Below are 20635 nucleotides of genomic sequence, written 5' to 3' on the forward strand. Positions count from 1 at the left end.
TGTTTATAAACCGTACTTGATAAAGTGCTGTCGGAACGGCCATTGTGCTCCCTAATGCCTGTCAACAAAGTCATCCTTAGACGGCTTCCTTCAGACACCGTGGACAGAGCTGATCCGAGCCTCTCTGTACTTTGGGATTGCTGTGATTTTGGTCATGAAGAGAGACCAATCGCTGCAATCACCTGGTGTAAACTTTATGTATTTACATTGTTCCTATCTCTGAGCTTTCCCCTGACAACAAAGGAGAAAGGAACTAATACATGAATGAGTCAATTGTTCTTCATCACTGCACAGACCACAACTGAAGCAGATGTAAGCAACGTTTGTTTTTTTATTATATATATATATATATATATATATATATATATATATATATATATATATATATATATATATATATATATATATATATATATACATACTGTTAATATCAGCGACTTATAGCTGGACTGCGGTTTTGCGGCGAACAGTCTGACACTACCACTTTTGACACTAACACAGTGATCGGTGCTGAAAATATGCACTGTCGCTATGCGAATGACTAGGAAGGGATTAAACATCTAGGGCGATCAAAGGGTTACACGTGCCTAACAAGTGTTTTTGTGTACTATGTGTGATGTTTTTACTAAGGGCTGTGATGGATTTTATTGCCTGCATTGCAGTCAAAGAATGTCCATCACATCGCTGCTGACAGACCCGAACTCTGCCTTGTTTACACATTAGAGCTCTGTTCTGTGTCTTTCCTCGTCAATCAGTGGGTGCCAGCTGATATCCATTGGCCGGCACCCGCTAGGGAAGGGGGGGGGGGGCGCACTTTCACCTCGGATCGCAGGGGCGAAAGAAGGAAATGTTGCCAAATGTAAATGAAGAGAAGGAAGAGCAGTGCTTCCCTTCTTTGGGTGAAGTTCTGCTTTGGGTACTTTCGTCCCTTTCCTTCCTAGGCCAATTTTCAGCTTTAAGCGCCCTTGCGCTTTCAAGAAGAACTGCACGGTCATGCAACACTGTACCCAAATTAAATTTTTATCATTTTGTTCACACAAATATTTTTCTTTTGGTGGTATTCACAACTCTGTTTATTTTTTGCGAAACAAGCGGAAAAAAACTGAAATTTAAAAAAAACTATTTTCTACTTTCTGTTTTAAAAGAAATCCAATAAAATCAAATGTCATCATTTAAAGCCAAAATGTATTCTGTTGCATGTCTTTGGTTAAAAAAAAAAAAAAAAACCTGTTAAGTGTATAATAATTGGTTTGTGTGATGACGGACAGATGTATGCAGATGATCATTGGGACATATGATTTTTACTGTGTGGGGACGGTGTTTTGGGGACACTATTTTGGAGACACTGGGTCGGATCAGTGTGTAAAAAGCTGTAAAAACAGCTCATACTCGCTGATCACCAGCTGGCTTCAGCGATCCGCTCTCCTCTCCTCACCGACAACTTCTGTGTAAGGAGAGGAGAGCCAATCGCCAAGCAACCGGCTGTCTATTTACATCACATGATGACTGTGATTAGACACAACTGTCATGTGATCAGGAGGGCCAATCACAGAACCCTCCTGCCGATCGGCGATGTGCCGTGTCCGGTTGACACGAGCGCATCGGGAGAGTGCGCCATTGCGCAAGTATGCGTGTGATTCCCCCTCCTGAGGGACATTCTTGAACGTCCACTCAGGAGGAAGCACCCACCCGGCCGTATATGTGCAGTGGGAGGTGGTTAAGTAACCAAAGATGGTTTTATCTGTCTCAAAAATAGATAAAAAAGAATGCATTAGGATACAGTGTTACATGGATTATTTGTCAGTCAAACTGTTGCAGCACTAAAAACGGTCTGATAATGAAGGGGTACATACTGGCTGATACTCGGGTGGTTAACGGACAGAATCACTTTATGGAAACCCCTGTGAGATTCTCCCGTGGAGAAATATTTGAATCCCCAGTCCCGAGATCTCCAATGTGCTGCCCTGCCAGTGCCATACAACCTTTTTTCTTTTTAAATCGATTTGGCTGGATCCAGTGCCTGTTTCTTCCTATGAATGGTATAAATCTCATATACATATGTAGTCCTTTCATGATTAACCTAAATGGTGACACTGGAAAATATTAACTTATTTTAAAAATACTACTTTGTATTGCTAAAATTTGTCTCCCAGGATCCCTCTGTGCATCATCTCCTTTTAAAATGTGTGTTGGTGTAAATAATATTATTGTGCAAAAGTTTTGGCAGGTGTGAAGAAATGTAAGCTAAAAAAAGTAATGCCTTCAAAAATCAATTTTAATTGTTACAAAATGCAAAGTAACAAAATTAAAATCTAAATCAAATCAATATTTGTTGTGACTACCCCTTTGCCTTAAAGCCAGCATCAGTTTTTACACTTGCACACTTTGAACACTTGCACAAAGTCAGGGATTTTGTAGGATTAGCGTCAGATGTATGAATGAGTAATTCTACCAAGCAGGTTTTAATGACCATCAATTTCATATGTAGGTTGAAACAGTCATTAACTGAAAGAGAAACAGCTGTTTAGGCGGCTTAAAACCCGAGTGAGAAAACGTAATGCAGCAAATGAAAGACACGTCATGCTTCCTTCCCTTCAACATCGGAAGACGCTTAGCAGTCCCATCAGCACAGAACTGTGGGATCCTGGTACATTCATCTACTCTTTGAAAAATTCTGGCCAGAAGTAGCCTTCATGAAAGAATTGTGGTTAAAATACATATTTCCGACTTGGAAACGGGGCTAAGTGACTCAACTATGCAGAAAAATGGCAGCAGGTGCTCTAGACTGAGGAGTCAAAATGTGGAATATTTGGCTGTAGCAGGAGGCAGTTTATTAGCTGAAGAGCGGTACAGTAAGTGTTTGCAGGCAACAAAGAAGCATGGTGGAGGTACCTTACAAGTTTGAGGCTGCATTTCTACAAATGGAGTTGGAGATTTGGTCAGGATCAGTGGTGTCCTTAATGCTGAAAAAAAACTAGCAGATACTTATCCATCATTCCATACCATCAGGGAGGCGTGTGATTGGCCCCAAATATATTCTGCAGCAGGACAATGACCCCAAACATGTCGTTAAGAGCTATTTTCAGTGTAAAGAAGAACAAGGTATCCTGGAAGTGATAGTTCAGAGTCCAATCTGAACATTGCGTCTTGTTGGGATTACATGGGGAGAGAGAAGAATCTGAGGCAGCCTACATCCACAGACGATCTGAGGTTGGTTTTCCAATATGTTTGGAACAACCTACCTGCCGAGTTGCTTCAAAAACTGTGTACAAGCATACCTAGAAGAGTTGATTCTGTTTTTGAAGGCAATAGTTGGTCGCACCAAATTTTGATTTAGATTTCTCTTCTGTTCATTGACTTTCCTCCTTTCCATTTTGTCTGTTGGCAAATATTTTGAAACAATTAACACTTCTATTTCTGAAAGCATTCTTAATTTACAGCTTTTTTTCTTTCCAAGGCTGCCTCAAATGTTTGCACGATTTGTGTATGTATGTGTGTATAATATATTACACACACAGTAGGAAAAGTAATTATTTGATCCCCTGCAGATTTTGTAAGTTTGCCCACTTACAAAGAACTAAAGGGTCTATAATTATCATAGGTGTATTTTAAATGAGAGAGACAGAATATCAACCAAAAAGCCAGCAAAAACACGATACAAATGTTATAAACTGAATTGCAGTTCAGTAAGTAAAATAAATATTTGATCCCTACCAACCTACAATAATGCCTGTCAATTTAAGAAGGTACTCCTAACAACGTGTTGTGTATAAAAGGCTCTTGTCCACAGAATCTCTGGGAAGAAATACAAAATAACCATCAATCGTCCTCGGTCTGGAGCTCCATGCAAGTTTTTGCCTCATGGGTTAAGGATGATCATGAAAATAGTGAGGGATCAGCCCAGAACTGCCCGGGAGGAGCTTGTGAATGATCTCAAGGCAGTTGGGACCGCAGTCGCCAAACAAACCACCATCGGTAACACAATACACCGCCATGGATTGAAATTCTGCAGCACCCACAAGGTCCCCCTTCTCAAGAAGGTACATGTACAGACCCTTCTGAAGTTTGCCAACGAACATCTATATGATTCAGAGATGGAACTCTTAAGAGCGCCATCCCTACAGTCGAGCACAGAGGTGGATACCTTTATGTTTTGGGGCTGTTTCTCTTCTAAAGGTACAGGTCGACTTTGCCGCATTGAGCGGCAAATGGATGGGGCCATGCATTGTAAAATCTTGGCTGAGAACCTTCTTCCCTAAAGAACACTAAAGATGGGTCATGGATGGGTCTTCCAGCATGACAATGAGCCAAAACATACCGCCAAGACAACAAAGGAGTGGCCCAAGAAGATGCACATTAAGGTCATGGAGTGACCTAGCCTATCCTGTAGAAAATTTATGGAGGGAGCTGAAACTTTGAGTTGCCGTATGACAGCCAAGAAACGTTAAGGATTTTGAGAAGATCTGTAAAGAGTGGACCAACATCCTTCCTGAGATGTGTGCAAACCTATTAACCAACTACAAGAAACGTCTTACTTCTGTGCTTGCCAACAAGGGGTTCTCCACCAAATACGAAGTCGCATTTTGGTTGGGGATCAAATACTTATTTTATTCACTGAACTGCAACTCAATTTATTCCATTTTGTATTGTTTTTTCAAGGTTTTTTTATTGATAAAATGATATGGATGATATGATAAAAATTAAAAAGTGAGCAAACTTACAAAATCTGCAAGAGTTCAAATAAGTGGTTTCCTCACTGTATATACCTCAATAAGGATTTGAGTGTTAAAAAAAAAAAAGACAGTCCTGTAGGCCTGTATAGTTTTGAAGTGTTTCTAATGGCAGCCTGTGTCTGACTTTTCACTTTGTAGCGGTCCCAACAGCAAATACAACTGTTGTTCCCACATCACCTACTACTGCTAATGCATCTACTAGCACACATGGTAAGTTTCTGTAACCACTATTTATTAAAGATCGCTTTTTATGAATTTTTTTTTTTTTTTTTTTTGTGTATTTGGGCATGCAGATGAATGACTGTAATCCTGTTCCTCCACCCTCCTTTTTTATTATCCATGGCAATACTACCAATTCAGTCTTTTGCAATGTTTGGTGTGGTGATCCCAATGGTATTTCTCCACCTCAAAACATTCTTGTGACAGCAAACTCTTTTTCACAACCTTGACAGCTACAATATAGAGAATGCCTAAAGCAGTGGTTGGCAACTTTCTTGATATGGTGGGCCATAAGTATAGCCAACGAAAGGATTGCTTATACATATCAATGTTTGAGACAGCAGACGCACAACAGATATAGCCAAAGGCTAATGAATTGATGCAGGCGATGGTCAGGGACTTGTGGCCTGGGGACTTTTTACATAAAACTTCAAGACATCACTACTATAGCAGGGCAAAGGAGCAACGGAGATTAGTCTCTAAATAGGCCCTGGGGCTGCACAAAGAGTGTTAAAGGGCCCCAAAACATTCTCTTCTGATAGTCATAATTTAAACAGAAAGTGAGTCTAAATGTCACCCTTTTCAGAATACTCAACAACCTGTAATAAGGAAACGCAGCAAAATGGCTTGGGTTCAAACATTTGCTGTATACCTCATGTTATAGTGATGCGTGTCTATGGTGGGACTTCCACCAACTTTTTGAGGGAATGGAGGGCCGACAGCAATAAAAACCTGACAGAGGTTCTAAACATTGACATTTCACACATTAATATGTTTGGCTGGAGATGTACTTTAATTGTACATTTATAAAATGCACAGCAGTGCAGCGTTACTATAAATACCAAATGTCTGTTTTTGTGTTTTAAGGTTTCAAGTGTTTGTTGCTCCTGTAGTCCTAACCCTGTGTCAGATGTTGGTGGAGCTTATGCAGGGTGAATGAGACTCAGGCATTGCTTCATGAGAGGAGCTTGCATGTTCCCAACCTCCTCCCCCCTCCCACCTACTCCTATACCAGGAAGGGCAGGTAAACTCAAAGGTGAGGGGGTGGGTTTGGGGGGTGGGCTATCAGGAGCCCATCAGTCTGCCCATTTAGGCCAGACTCTGTTTCAGGCATAGCTCAGATATTATTATAAAAGCAGTGTGTGCAGAAAGTATTGACAAAGCTTTTAGCACACTTCAAGCAGCGATTAGAAGCAATTGGACAACTCTCTGGCTCTTGTCTGGAAACACTAAATATGTATCGTAAAGCTGAATTGCACCCAATAACGTATTGCTAGGAAGTATTTCACGCAAAGACGCTCTTTCCTTTTTATTTTATGTTTACCCGGTATGTATGCATAGGTACTGTGCAGGGTACACTCTTAGCTCTTTCCCAGCATCTCTAAGATGTAATACCGTGCATTATCAGTGGCTAAAGAGAAACCCAGCTGTAAAAGGGTGTGGGGGTACAGAGAATGCATCACATCTTACACATTGTAGCAAAGGGCATGATTTTTGCAAACTGTCTTTTAGATTTCTTTAATTCTCAAATATATATTTATATTATAATATGGTATATTTTCTTTTAACCAGCCCCGACTGAAAACACCACTTTAGTTCCTGCATCAACCACTTCTAAAATCTCTACAAGTAAGTCTTAAAAATTCAAGAAATGCACTGAACGTTTACAACCTACTACTGATGTTTCTTTTTTCATCTTTTTTATGATGGCTTTTTTGATTCTTTGTGACTGACTTCTGACATTCTGGTTATATATCTGTGCACAGGTCTTAGGCTGCTTTAATTGTATCGTTCCGCATTGAGCAGTGTAAATAACTGTATAACAGTATCGCACTGCTCTTTGCAGGAAAACTTGGTGTTTAGTCCTTGCCTAAGGTAGCTGGGGTTAATGGGTGTTTTGGGGAGTGCTCTTTATCAAAGGGAGGGAGGAATTCACTGAATGCATATTTCCACACAAGGAAGTGGTTTTTGATCAAGAGTCAGAAGATGTGGTTGTAAATAACAAGCAATTACATCTGTCTTCTTTATGCAGTCTCATATTCTTATCAAAATCTGATCAAATTTATGAGCAAAGAATCTCAGTGCAGCCAATCCATGCAACGTGATAGATCATTTTATTGCTTGGACGATTGGCTCAGTTTGATAGACTCTGTTCTAAATTGACTCCAAATTGATTGAAAAAGAGGTTATGCCTATTTCATCGTTTGCCCATTCACTTTGATTAAATTGCACATTGAGTGGATAACAGAATTGCAGCATTTGTGATCACCGTGGGGGGCCGGATCATTAGCAAGAGGAAAGTATTCCTGCAAAGTCTAAGACAGGGGTGACCAACGTTTTGACCTTCCTGGGTCACATCGTCGGAATATAACCTTCTTTTGGTAATATTTTTTTATTAAAAAAGTAAAAGAGGGGAATATAAAACAAGTGTCATATTTGACGCTGTATTTGATAAACGAACACATCAATATCTGGTTGGCTGGATGTAGTAGCAATTCTCAAGGTGCTTATAAGATATTTTTTTGTTCTAATTTTGCCCTTCGTGTGCTTCACCTTTTGAAAAATAGTTGCTCACAAACATTGCTTTGAAAAACTGTTCATACCTCCTTGAAATTTTTCACGCTTTGTCATGTTACAGCCAAAAACGTAAATTTGTGGTTAGAGTTGACGGGAAGATGGATGGAGCCAAATACAGGGCAATCTTAGAAGAAAACCTGTTAGAGTCTACAAAAGACTTCAGACTGGGGCAGAGGTTCACCTTCCAGCAGGACAACAACCCTAAACATGCAGCCAGAGCTACAATGCAGTGGTTTAGATCAAAGCATATCCATGTGTTAGAATGGCCCAGTCAAAGTCCAGATCTAAATCCCATTGAGAATCTGTGGCAAGACTTGAAAATTGCTGTTCAGTCGCTCTCCATCCAATCTGACAGAGCTTGAGCTATTTTGCAAAGAAGAATGGGCAAACCGTCAATCTATAGATGTGCAAAGCTGGTAGAGACATCCCCAGAAAGATTCGCAACTGTAATTGCAGAGAAAGGTGGTTCTACAAATTGACGTGGGGGGGCGGGGGGGTGAATACAAATGCATACCACACTTTTCACATATTTATTTGTAAAAGATTTTAAAAAACCTTTATCATTTCCTTCCACTTCACAATTATGGGCTACTTTGTGTTGGTCTATCAAATAAAATCCATTTATGTTTTTGGTTGTAACATGACCAAAATGTGGAAAATTTTCGAAGGGGTGTGAATACTTTTTCAAGGCACTGTAGGTGCTGCTGAAAACTGATGACATGATTAAGGTGGGAGATTTTTCTTTGGGATGATCATTTCTACAAGTCCAGTGAAGAGACCCTGTCAAATTTTTCTTTGGCCACGTGTACACTAAGTGTAAATGCATTTATGCAAAATATTCAAAAATAATAAATCAAGATCTTTAGATTCCATTTTTCCACAGCTTGGCCCAAAACATACTATGTCCCTCACTAAGGTGAGGCCGCTGGATGTGCAGTACAAACTGAACTAAATAGCTGAGGCTCCATACAGTATACCGAACGATGTTCTGGGTGCAAGCCAAGGCTTTGTGTCTCATACTCGGAACACAGGGGTGTCTACCGCAGTGGCACTCGGTGCAAGCAATGTATACAAAGCTTTCTCTGGCTGAGTCAGAGGCGGGCTGATGTCACAACCTCTGACTCAGAGGAAGCTTTGTATGCATTGCTAGAATGCATTACTTGCTCTGAGTGGCAGAGTGCCACTGTGTTAGTCTCTTCTGTATTCCGGGTATGATACAGGAAGTGTCCGCATGCTGTATGTAGCCTTTGTTACACACAGTGTATACAGCACATCCAGTGGCCTAGCAGGTTAGTGAGGGACGTTGTTCGTATGGACCAGCTTGGCCCAAACAAATTATGTAAAGTCTTTGGAAAGTTTGAGTACCATATTTTCCGGCGTATCAGACGACCTTTTGCATGTAAAAAAATTGGCCAAAAAGCAGGGGTCGTCTTATACGCCGGGTCAGCCCCTCGGATGCCGGCTGGGTGTTCGGTAATACTGTATGTAGCTTCGGCTACATACAGTATATACCGCTGAGCCAATCCTGATGAGCGATGTATTCAAATGAATACAAAGCCTGCTCGGATTGGAGTAACGACCTCTGCCAATCCGAGCAGGCTACTCTGTAGCCTGCTCTGATTGGCTTGGAGAGTCAGAGCGGCGTGGGCTGATGATGTTACGGCCTCTGCCAATCCAAGCAGGCTTTGTATTCATTAATAGAATACATCGCTCGCCGTGATTGGCTCCAGCAAATGCAGGAAGAAGGAAGAAATATGAAGCCTCGGAAGCCTCGAAAGCCAGGTTGTCTTATACGGTAAGTACAGTTTTAAAAGCGTTTTTGTCCTGTAAGATTAGGGGGTCGTTTTATATGCCGGGTCGCCTTATACACCGGCAAATACGGTAGTTCTTTTAAGTTTACAATTTTGTGTTGGGCCGTCTGAGGCCACAGGTTTGACATCCCTGGTCTAAGGGATAAAAAATAACAAGAGACTGCATGATCTTTAAAGTAGTATTAAACCCAAAAGGAAACCTATTTATTATACTGTAGCTTACCAATTCTTAGATGTGATCACTACATTCGTTTTTTTTAGGCTTTTTTTTTTTTTTTACTTTAGCTGACAATTGCACGGCCATGAGCCGTGGCTCCCAAACAAAATGAATGCGCCCCCCCCCCACAAATAGAGCTTTTTGATCACCCCTGCGGTGTTTATTTTTTTGCGCTAGAAACTTAAAAAGAGCGTACATTTTTTTTTTTTTTAAAACGCATTCTTTTTTTACATTTTGCTATAAAATCCCCCAAAAATATATTAAGTTTTTCCTCAGTTTAAGCCGATACGTATTCTACATATTTTTGGTAAAAAAAATTGCAATAAGCTTTTGGTTTGCGCAAAAGTTATAGCTTTTTAAAAATAGGGGATAGTTTTATGGCATTTTTCTTTTCCTTCTTCTCCTTCTTCTTCTCTTTTTTTCTGGTAATAGCGGCGATCAGCCATTTTTATCATGAATGCGACACTATGGCGGACACATCAGACATTTGTGATGAATTTTTGGGACCATTGTGTTTTTTTTTTTTTTTTTTATCAAAGATGTTTATTAGATAACAAAGCATACAAATATATTTTACAGCTCACATCTCAAGCATCTACTCCTGCCAGAAAATACAAGTACAATAAAACCCACAAGGGGCATAGTCAAACAGTTCTCGCACCTCCCAATACAATACCATCCTAACCAGTACAGGCATTATTACTGTATAGCTTGGCTTGCCCTGTGTGCGTCTTATATTCAGAGTTGCCTGCGGTGGGTGCCTTGCAATTTGTGCTCCCCAGCTTGTACCTCCCTTCCCCATTTTTTTGACCATTGTCATTTATACAGCAATCGGTGCTATACAAATGCACTGATTCCTGGTTCCTGTGTAAACACTGGCAGTGAAGGGGTTAACCACTAGGGGGCAGTGTAAGGCTTAAGTATGTCCTGGGGAGTGATTCTAACTGGGGGGGGGGGGGGCGTGGCTACATGTGACACGTCGCTGATCTCTGCTCCCGATCACAGGGAGCAGAGAACAGTGACACTGTCACAAGGCAGAACGGGGAGATGCTTGTTTACATTAGCATCTCCCTGTTCTTCCACTCCGTGAGGCGATCACGGGTATCCCTGGGGCGATCGAGTCTGTACGACCCGCTACCCGACTTGCGGAGGTCCCAGCCGGCGCACACACGATGGCACGGCGGCAAATTTAAAGGGATGTACAGAGGTACGCCCATTTGCCCAGCCGTGCCATTATGCCAACGTACATCGGCGTGTGCCAGTCGGGAACCGGGTTTATTCCATCTGTTGATCCTGACAAAGTCTGCTGTTTTTAAACAGAGCGAACTCTTCTGCAGATGTAGCAATTGGGGTTGAGACAAACCATTTACCACTGACAGGGCTGCTTATACAGGTCAGCTCTTATTTATGTAAAACCTTTATCATAAAATGGAAACAAAACTGTTTTCTGTAACTGCTTATACAAGTGTTAGCTGGACTTTTGCTTCAATTTGTTTGTGTATCTAAATCTGCTAGTCCATCTAATACTCCTCTCCCCCTAGAATGACAATGTAAGGTGCCCCCTGTGCTCCATTCAGAGTGTAGGCACTCTAATACATGACAGTGATACTGGCCAGATCGCCACGTAAAATAGCTTAGCCACTTACAGCCACTGGCTGTTTGAAGGAGGATATCGTTGCTATGGCAGCAACTAGCTGCCATAGCTCTGGTATCCTTTTCTTCTGTGGGTGGCCTGCTACAAGATAAATGTGGTCTCTGCAGCGGATTCAGCGCAAGATAACTTTTATCGGTTGCGGGAGAGGGGGCCCCCCTCCGCGATCCGGTGCCCTCCGTTGCTGCTGACGGCTCCGGTAAGCGGCGGATCGCATCTGGTCATTTGGCGTGCATGGAGACGAGTGAGGGGAAGATGGCTTATGGAGATTTTTAAGGGTAAAAATTTGTCGCCGTTCTACAAGCGGGCGCAATTTTGAAGCGTGACATGTTTGGTATCAATTTATTCGATGTAACATTATCTTTCACAATTAAAATAAATAAATAACTTGGCTTAACTTTACTGTTTTTTTAATTAAAAAAGTGTATTTATATTTTCCATAAAGTGCGCTTGTAAGACCGCTGTGCAAATACGGTGGGACAGAAAGTATTGCAATGACCGCCATTTTATTCTCTAGGATCATTTAAAAAAAATAAAATGGCCCTTTAAGAGTTATGGGCGGAAGTGACATTTTGACGTTGCTTCCGCCCTGCAGTGTCATGGAGACGGGTGGGGGCCATCTTCCCCTCACTCGTCTCCATGCACAGCCACTGGAAGAATCCAATCTTCAACTGCCGACGGCTCCGATAAGCGGTTGGAAGGGGGGCGCCTCTCCCATCACCAATTTAAAAGTGATGTCGTGGCAAATCTGCCACAGAGACCACTTTTTTATCTTGTACCAGACCACCGGCCAAACATTGCGATACCGGGGTTATGGCACCTAGCTGCTGCCATAACGCAATATCAGTCCTCATGGTGAGGGCATACAGTGGCGCGTGGCAGTCCAGAAGTGGTTTCAAAAAACTATAGCAGTCGTCGTATCTAGCTACAATATATTAGATTATATTTGTTTTGGGTTTAATAACGCTTTTAATATATCCAGCCTCAGGTAAAGTCTGGACATGACTGGAGCTTTTACATACATGGAGGGTGTGAATAAGCTTCAGGAAGGCAGTATTTGCAATGCGAAGCCAACATCAGAAGCACTGGGATATGATGACTGCTCGATCCTTTTCTGCTGTTTCTCTAGTCTTTCTCTTCTTGGTTCCGTTCATGTCTAAGGCTTCATGTACACATAACCCAATATGACCCTTGGACGTGGAAAATTGCAAAATGCAGTTGGCGGTCAAAACTTTCCTATCATGAACGTAGTTCTTCTGCATTCAGGAGAGGGATGTTAAACATCCCCTAACTGCAGCAGCTTCTAAACAATCCTAAAAGCCTATGGAGTGGATTTACTAAACCTGGAGAGTGTAAAATCTGGTGCAGCTGTGCATGGTAGCCGATCGGCTTCTAACGTCAGCTTGTTTAACCACTTCCCGACCAGCGCACGACGATGTACGTCGACAGAATGGCACGGGCAGACGTACAGGTACGTCCAATATTCGATGCCGCCCTGCCATCGGGAGAGTGCCGCCGGCGGCGCGCTCCCGCGCTGGTCGGGACCCCCGTGACCCGCGGACTCGATCGCCGCGGGCATCCCCGCGATCGTCTCACGGAGCGGCCGAATGGAGGAAATGCTGTATAAACAACATTTTTCCATTCTGCCTAGCAACTAGTGACGCTGATCTCTGCTCCATGTGATTGGAGCAGAGATCAGTGTTCACTAAATGAAAGCCCAACCCCCCACAGTTAGTAACACACACCTAGGAACACTTAACCCCTACACTGCCACCCACTGGTTAACCCTTTCACTGCCAGTGTCATTTACACAGGAATCACTGCATTTATATAGCAGTGATTACTGTATAAATGACAATGGTCCCAAAAATGTGACAAAAATGTCCGATGGGTCCCCCACAATGTCGCAGTCACAATAAAAATCGCAGATCGCCGCCATTACTAGTAAAAAAAAAAATAATAAAAAATTATTAATAAAAATGCTATAAAACTATCCCTATTTTGTAAACGCTATAACTTTTGCGCAAACCAATTAATAATCGCTTATTGCGATTTTTTTTTTTTACCAAAAATATGTAGAAGAATACGTATCGGCCTAAACTGAGGGAAAAAAATGTTTTTTTATATATTTTTGGGGGATATTTATTATAACAAAAAGTAAAAAATAATGTGTTTTTTTTTCAAAATTGTCGCTCTATTTTTGTTTATAGCGCAAAAAATAAAAACCGCAGGGGTGATCAAATACCACCAAAAGAAAGCTCTATTTGTGGGAAAAAAAGGATGTCAATTTTGTTTGGGAGCCACGTCGCACGACTGCGCAATTGTCAGTTAAAGCGACGCAGTGCCGAATCGCAAAAAGTGGTCTGGTCTTTGACCAGCAAATTGGTCCGGTCTGAAAGTGGTTAAGCTTTGACAAAAATGAAAGCTGGCTGGTTTCTATGTAGAACTGAACCATATTTTGCACTCTTCAGTTTATAGAAAATCAACCCTGTGTACATGGACACACAGGCTTTTATGAAGTTGAGTTCAGGAGCTTTGGCAAAAAAACGCTAAAAGGTCCTCAAGTTTTGGAGCTGCTAATGTACCTGAAGCCTAAGAGGGTTTTTTTGAGTTTGCTTTTAACAATGCAGATATACAGCAGAGTAAATTGTACAGTAAAACTTTTCAAAAATGCTGTAGTTTCTCCCCCAAAAAAAGTGTTAGCATGCTAATTCAGAAATAGGCACTTGTGTGGCTTTTCATATATAGCCGAGATGCTGACCCGGCACCCTTCAGCATTGCCTTTGTTAAAAAATCGATTTGCTGAAATAAAAAATATTTTCTTGTTTCTCCTTCACTCTCAGATTTTTGTAAGAATTGAGCAAAACATGAACTTGTAAATAGGGCTGCCTTGTACATATTACTGATGTTATTCTTGGCACATAACTTGGTGCCCCTTTTACTTTTACTTTTTTTTTTTTTTTTTTTTTCAAGTTTGCTAGCATTGTGGCCACTTTATTGCTCTCCCTATACCCCTCAAAGAAGGCTCAAAGTCAACTCTGTGCTATTTCATAATGGCACAAAATTAATAATTTTCTATTTTTTTTTTTTTTTTATAAAAAATGTAAATATATCAATCTGCAGCTGGTTGCCCACCAGTGATGGTTACTGCAGGGACAAGATGCTCCACCGTATGGACATCCATGATATATGTGTGTGGTGGTTGATGTGTTTTGTTTGTTTTTTTTTTTTGTTTGTTTTTTTGTTTTACCCATGTTAAAAAGTATGGCAGCTGCAGTTTCTAACACCTTCTTCTTCTTCTTTTTTTTTTTTTTCTTTGCTTCTGCAGCCACTGCAATTGTGCCGACATCATCCCCTTCAAAAAAGAACACCTTTGATGCTGCTAGCTTCATTGGTGGAATAGTCCTCGTTTTGGGTATCCAAGCAGTTGTATTCTTCTTGTACAAGTTCTGCAAAGCCAAAGACAGGAATTACCACACCCTTTAAAACCCTCTCGCTTTGAACTGCTGACCAACATCGCTCTAACCAAATGTTAAACTTGAAGATTTCTCATGGACCTGTTGAAAAAAAGAGGCCTTTTTTTTATCTCTGCAAATTAAACTGAACCATGTTTGTGACCTCACCGTCAAGAAGAAATTTAGTACAACTCTGCAATGCTGTGAACTGCATGCTTCAATCACATTTGCTTCCTAGAATATCTAAAACTGCTTTATGATTATTATTATTATTTTTATAATACTGTATTGGAGGGTAAGAAATATTGCCATGAGTAAATCTATGAAGTACAATAGGGACATCTACATTAGCGTAAAAATTCTGGAGAATGTGATACAGTACATGAGCATTAGGTGAGTGATGTAAGAGGCAGTATAGTCTCTAGCTAGTACATACCAATATGGGTTAGTTGAAGTATATTTTTATTTTCCCTTTAAATTCTAATAATGTGACTTTTACCGGAAGTTGATTATAAAATGGAAATTAGTTGTTGATTTCCAAAGCAAACTATTTCTTATAGTTTAAAGCACCTTATTTCTAAGTGAAGGTGAAATTTAGAAGATTTGTGCCTTACAGACATACTGAAAGTATAACCCATTATTTACCATTGCTTTGATTTTCCTAGTAATTATATTTTTTATGAACTTTTTTTTTTTTCTATTCTGAGTATACCCAAATTAAATAAATCATCACCTCTACAGTGTGCTTATTCTTCACCCTCTGATGACTACGGGATTCAAGTGAACTGCAAAACAATTGATTGGATGGTATTCCCTCAATGGAATGGTTAAACCAAAAATAGAGGATATGTTCCTGCATTTGGAGAATTTCAAATAAAGGAGCATATTCAACTTGCACATTGTGAATTCATTTAGAGCCCCTCCGTTATCTCTTGGTTGTCTTTTCAATAGTGAGTGTTTAGGGTTTAAATATGAAAATCTAATATGTGATCTAACTAGTTTGTAGGTGTAGCAATAGCTGGAGCAGGCTTTTATTGAAACGCCTTCTCTTTTGTATTCTTTGCCGTTTTTGGTACAGTGCCAAGACTTCTAGTTTAAAAATACGGTATATTATAGGATAACATATTTCCATAGACTAGTTCATCAATGATGTGCACTTACAGCAATGCTGTTAACACAGTTTAGCTTACTAATAATATTTAAAGTAAGGGGGCCAGCACCTGTGCCCCACAATTGGTCTATTTATATAAAATGATGTGCAAAAGGCGGGTCCTTATTTGAGTTGGCAGACTTGGCAGTAGACAACTCCAGAACACAAGTAATAGAAATGAGGATGTCGATGGCAGACACAGCATTTCCTTGTTAAACATGCTGGATGACTGTCCACCAGTTTGTGGTTTCATTTATCCAGCCATACATGTTGGCAGATTTCTATGTAATAAAATGCGCCACTTCTGTGTGTGTGTGTGCTCGCTTAGTGCCTTAGTAGGTCTGATGTGGAATACATGTGCTTCTTACACAATAGTGATGGGTATCTGTTCATATGGAAGATTACTGCATCTTCTATGTGTGGATTTAATCTTCAGGTCCATGCACACTGGCTTAAAAAAAAATGCTGCTCTTTGAAGAGTTTAGCGTTTTTGCTGTAGAATAAACAAATATTATCTTATGTCTCCATGCACATTAGTATGTTTTTAGAGGTATATTTTAAAGTAGGTGTTCAGGCTAACTAAAATCTCTAAATCTACTTCACAATCTAAGACTAATCTATCTAGACCTGTAAAGAGGAATTTGCTATACATACCTTTTCTTGAAGTTCGGTCCCACGCTGAGCTCTCCACAGCGGCTTCTCTGTGTGGGATCTTGCAGAAGAGGCAGCCGACAACGGAAGCCCAATTGTAACTCTATGGGTGACGTCACTTCCCAAGCATTTTCCAGCCATTGTCGTCCGTCTCCTGCACACAGCTTCCACTACTGGAGACCGGATTGGATCGGCTTCAGAAAAGGTCTGTATAGCAATTTTTGCTTTACAGGGTTAGATAGATTAGTCTTAGATTGTGGATGCAAGTAGATTTAGAGATTTTAGTTTTAGGGTGAACTTCCATTTTAAGCTTGGCGTTTAGAGGCAGAAAAAAAACCCTCCTGTTATGTGTTTTTTGAGATCGGTTCTGTGGCAGAAAAAGGCTAAATGCTGCAAAATGCTCCTAAATGCTAGTACTGGCGTTTTTTAAAGACTTTGTTCCATCTCTTTTTGGTGTGTCAAGGGGAAATGGATTTCTCTAATTACAGCTACACTTCCAATGGTGAAAAAGACTAATGATTAAAGAGCATTGCCTTAAGAATTCTATGCTGTACCCAAGTGCACATGACATTTTATAGACTTGTGCTGCATGAACCAAGCGTTGCTCTAGGGCATTATGTAATCGCTTGCTTATGAACTGTTCCTGTAATCTGCATAGTGATTGGTCTGTCTAATGAACTTTAGAGAAGCTGACAATTGCAATTGTTTCCTTGTGTTTATTGCAAAACAAGCTCTATCTGGGCTTTACTTGTGCATACAAGTCTTTCTTTTATGTGTCCCACTTGTAGTGGCTCTCTTCCTGTTTCTGAAAAACTGCATGTGATGCCATACTTTATTGTAAGTCTTTTATACCTTCTACCATGATATGTAAACTATTGAGTACGTCTGAGTCATTTGAAATATAGGGATATATAACCTTGCGGTGGGAGATAACTCCGTAATTGTATAGGTTCTACCCCACAGAAACCCTGTTAAAAATGTTAGATTCTAAATTAATGAGAAATTGAAAAATGTTTGGTAGATCTTGGTGCTAGAGGGTGCTTTTTGGAGCCAAATAGCTGTGAGAAAATGGCAACTTTAATGAGCTCAATTACTGCTAATGAGTTAAGGTTTAGGGGGTTTAAATTGGAGGATAGAAGTTAACAATTAGTTTTAATTCTTTGGGTTAGGATTCGAATGGGGTTGATAGGTTACGTGTAAATTTTATCTTAAAATATTTTTAATTTTTTTAGGTTTCAGCCCAGTTTCACACGCATGTCAGTCCCAATTTCGGACATGAGTTCAGAAACATCTGTGCAGGTTTCTGCACAGAATTCAATGTAAATCACAGCCCGAAATCACAAAAAGTAGTACAGAAACCACTTTTTGAAATTGGTGCAGCGCTGCAGTTGCAGTGTCGCACAGATTAGAACAGTGCCACCATTTGACACGTCAAATCGCATGTCAAAAAGCTCCAGTGTGAACCAGGGCTTAAACTATGGGGTTTTTGTCAAAGCCTAATTGCTCAAGCTGAAGTTAGAAGCTGATTGGCTACCATGCACAGCTGTACCATATTTTGTGCACTCCGGTTTAAGTAAATAAACCCCAATGTATAGTTGTATTGAGCATCGCAACAGTGGGTATACTACATGCTGATTAAAGGTATTGAAAAGCAACATAATCTAAATATTGAAACTTACTGTAGAATTGGTCTTCTTAAAGCACTATACCATTTCTAATTTGTTAAATCTTATAACGTGCATTGATCTACACCGTAAAGCAGTCTCATTGTGTAGGCAAGGCAACCTGCCTTGAGTCTTATGAGGGCAGTACACACCACTGTGCTGCAGAGGGGTGCACTGAACAAAAGTAGGACATGATCCACTTTTTTGTTTTTATTTCAATGTATTGCGAAAGCCTTAAGCTGCATCACAACATGCTGTGGTGCATGACATTTTGTGGCACGTTAATGAAGTTGAAAAAATAAATAAACCGCGTGATGCATCATTTAAAACCAATCTGTATTGCTCCCTTTAACAGTGCACCACAGCATCCTTAATGTAATGTGGCTGCTGGTGTGAACAAACCCTTAGTACTAAAAATGTATTTTGCTAGTAAAGGAAGTGTAAGTGTTTGGGTTAAGAGGAGGAAGGGAGTTAAGGGTTAAATTTGTTTTTAATAGGATAGGTTAAGGGTTACATTTAGGGGATAGGGCTAGGTGTTGGTACAGATACGTGTTGAGGTTAGATTAGGGTTAAAATTGAGGCTAGAGGTCAGATAGTGGGGAAAAAGCTATTTTAACTTGTTTTTGGTGCCAAAAGCCTTTCTCTGAGAACTTCCAGCACAAGAAACCAACATGGCACTGTTTCTGTAATGGTTGTAATGCTGGTAAACAAGCTGGCTACAGCAACACTACTTCATTGCCTTTAGAAATCTTGCTTTCATAAGAAGATCAATCCCAGACCGATGTACTGGGAATTTTCATGCCGTCAGTCTTCACTGTGCTTGGCATGACAAATAAAATCGGGTGACCAAATTAAGCATTGACATAACGTCATGTGGATATTTTCTTTGATTCAGGGTGATGTGTGTGTTGGTTTTTGTTTTTTTTTTTTGTGTTTTTTTTGTTTTGTGGAAATTCTAATTTATGTGCTGCTCACAAATAGTACATGATTGAATTCTTTATCACTTGATGCTAGTGTTTTGGTAGAATTTAGGACCAGCCGCTGTAACCTCTGGGTGTAAGCTAGCACAATAAGATATTTTTGCACATGGCTACTGTAATGTGCAGGGTTGACTCAAGCTGACTTCCATTGTGCTAACCTCCATGCATTGAGCTAAACAGGGCCAGCAGTCAGAATTTAAGGACTTTTTGCTGTGTATTGCCATTGAACAGTATGCAACCCTTTATTTTTTTGTTAATGCCCCTTTGATTTGACAACCTTTTAAATACTGCATATAGTCTATTAAAATCCGTTTTGTAACAAATATGGAAAGTCTATTTAAAATCTCTACTTTGGGTATATTTGGCATAAAGTTTCACTGTGTAGTTTTCTTGTGCAAATCTTGTCTGCTACTGCCACACAGCAGCAGCTTTGCCTGCCTACCATCAGAGCCTCTTAGTTTGGCCTCCCCATAAGCAACCCAAGACCTTCCAAAGTATGCACGGTAGGCTGACAGTGGTGCTGCTAGTTGAGAGGCAATTGGTGTTTTCAGGCCTCCAACAAGAAGGTATTAGCAGAATCTCCTGGTAAGAAACTGTGTGCTACTGGTTAAAAAAAATTTGATTAATGAAAGTATATAAAGTGGGACATGATGACAAATATACTTTAAAATAACTTTTAGGTTTTACCTACACTTTAAGCAACAGGCAATGTAACTTGACCTAAATTTTCAGAAACGCCTAATAGAACTTATAATGCCAAAGCGATCCAACCATATTACAATGTAAATCTTGTAGAGGTATACCAGCATGATCATTGTGTAATTAATAAAGCTGTGATGAGCTTTTTGAGAATCTTTTTCATTCATTTTAGCTCTTACAGATACAAATGCCTTCAAGAATATCAACATCCTTCTAATACTATCAGCTGGATAACTGCAAATAAAATTGACTTTGTTCTAAATACATATGGTGTCCATCTGTTGACTTCATGACTTTCTGATGCTAAATTAATTGGCTTAAATTGACATTTAGGATACATGAGATCTCTCTACGCTGAGCAGGCAGATGGCTGGTCCACAGACACAGCCCACTGTCCTCTATGGGCTGTCAGATGGAAACGACCACCTGTCTGTTTACACCGGGCCATCTGGCCCGATCTTCTAGACCAGGGGTCTCCAAACGATGGCCCTCCAGTTGTTCAGGAACTATAATTACCATCATAGTCTTTTCTGTGAATGTCAGTTTTACAATGCCTCATAGGATGTGTAGTTCCACAGCAGCTGTAGGGCTGTAGTTTGGAGATCCTTGCTCTAGATCAGGGGTCTCAAACTGGTGGCCCTCCAGCTGTTGTGAAAATACAAGTCCCATCATGCCTTTGTCTGTGGGAGTCATGCTTGTAACTGTCAGCCTTGTACTGCCTCATGGGACTTGTAGTTTTGCAACAGCTAGAGGGCCACCAGTTTGAGACCCCTGCTCTAGATGGATGGTGAACGTCTGTTTTCAGCGGGCAGGATCGTATGGGATGTT

The 20635-nt window shown here is 40.4% G+C and overlaps 1 protein-coding gene across 1 annotated transcript in view; it reads left to right on the forward strand.

Moving 5' to 3' along the window:
- CD164 (CD164 molecule) overlaps positions 1–20071 on the forward strand; it is a 67584-nt gene extending 47513 nt beyond the window's left edge. Inside the window, exons 5-7 of the mRNA XM_077487142.1 lie at positions 4872–4943; positions 6525–6581; positions 14537–20071. Coding sequence (XP_077343268.1) covers positions 4872–4943; positions 6525–6581; positions 14537–14694 — 287 coding nt within the window. The 3' untranslated portion in view covers positions 14695–20071. The remainder of the gene's footprint in view (positions 1–4871; positions 4944–6524; positions 6582–14536) is intronic.
- Positions 20072–20635: the final 564 nt, after the last annotated feature.

This window comes from Lithobates pipiens, unplaced genomic scaffold (genome assembly GCF_037356315.1).
Source record: "Lithobates pipiens isolate NorthernLeopardFrog02 unplaced genomic scaffold, aLitPip1_a1.2 Scaffold_18, whole genome shotgun sequence".
Lineage (NCBI taxonomy): Eukaryota > Metazoa > Chordata > Amphibia > Anura > Ranidae > Lithobates > Lithobates pipiens.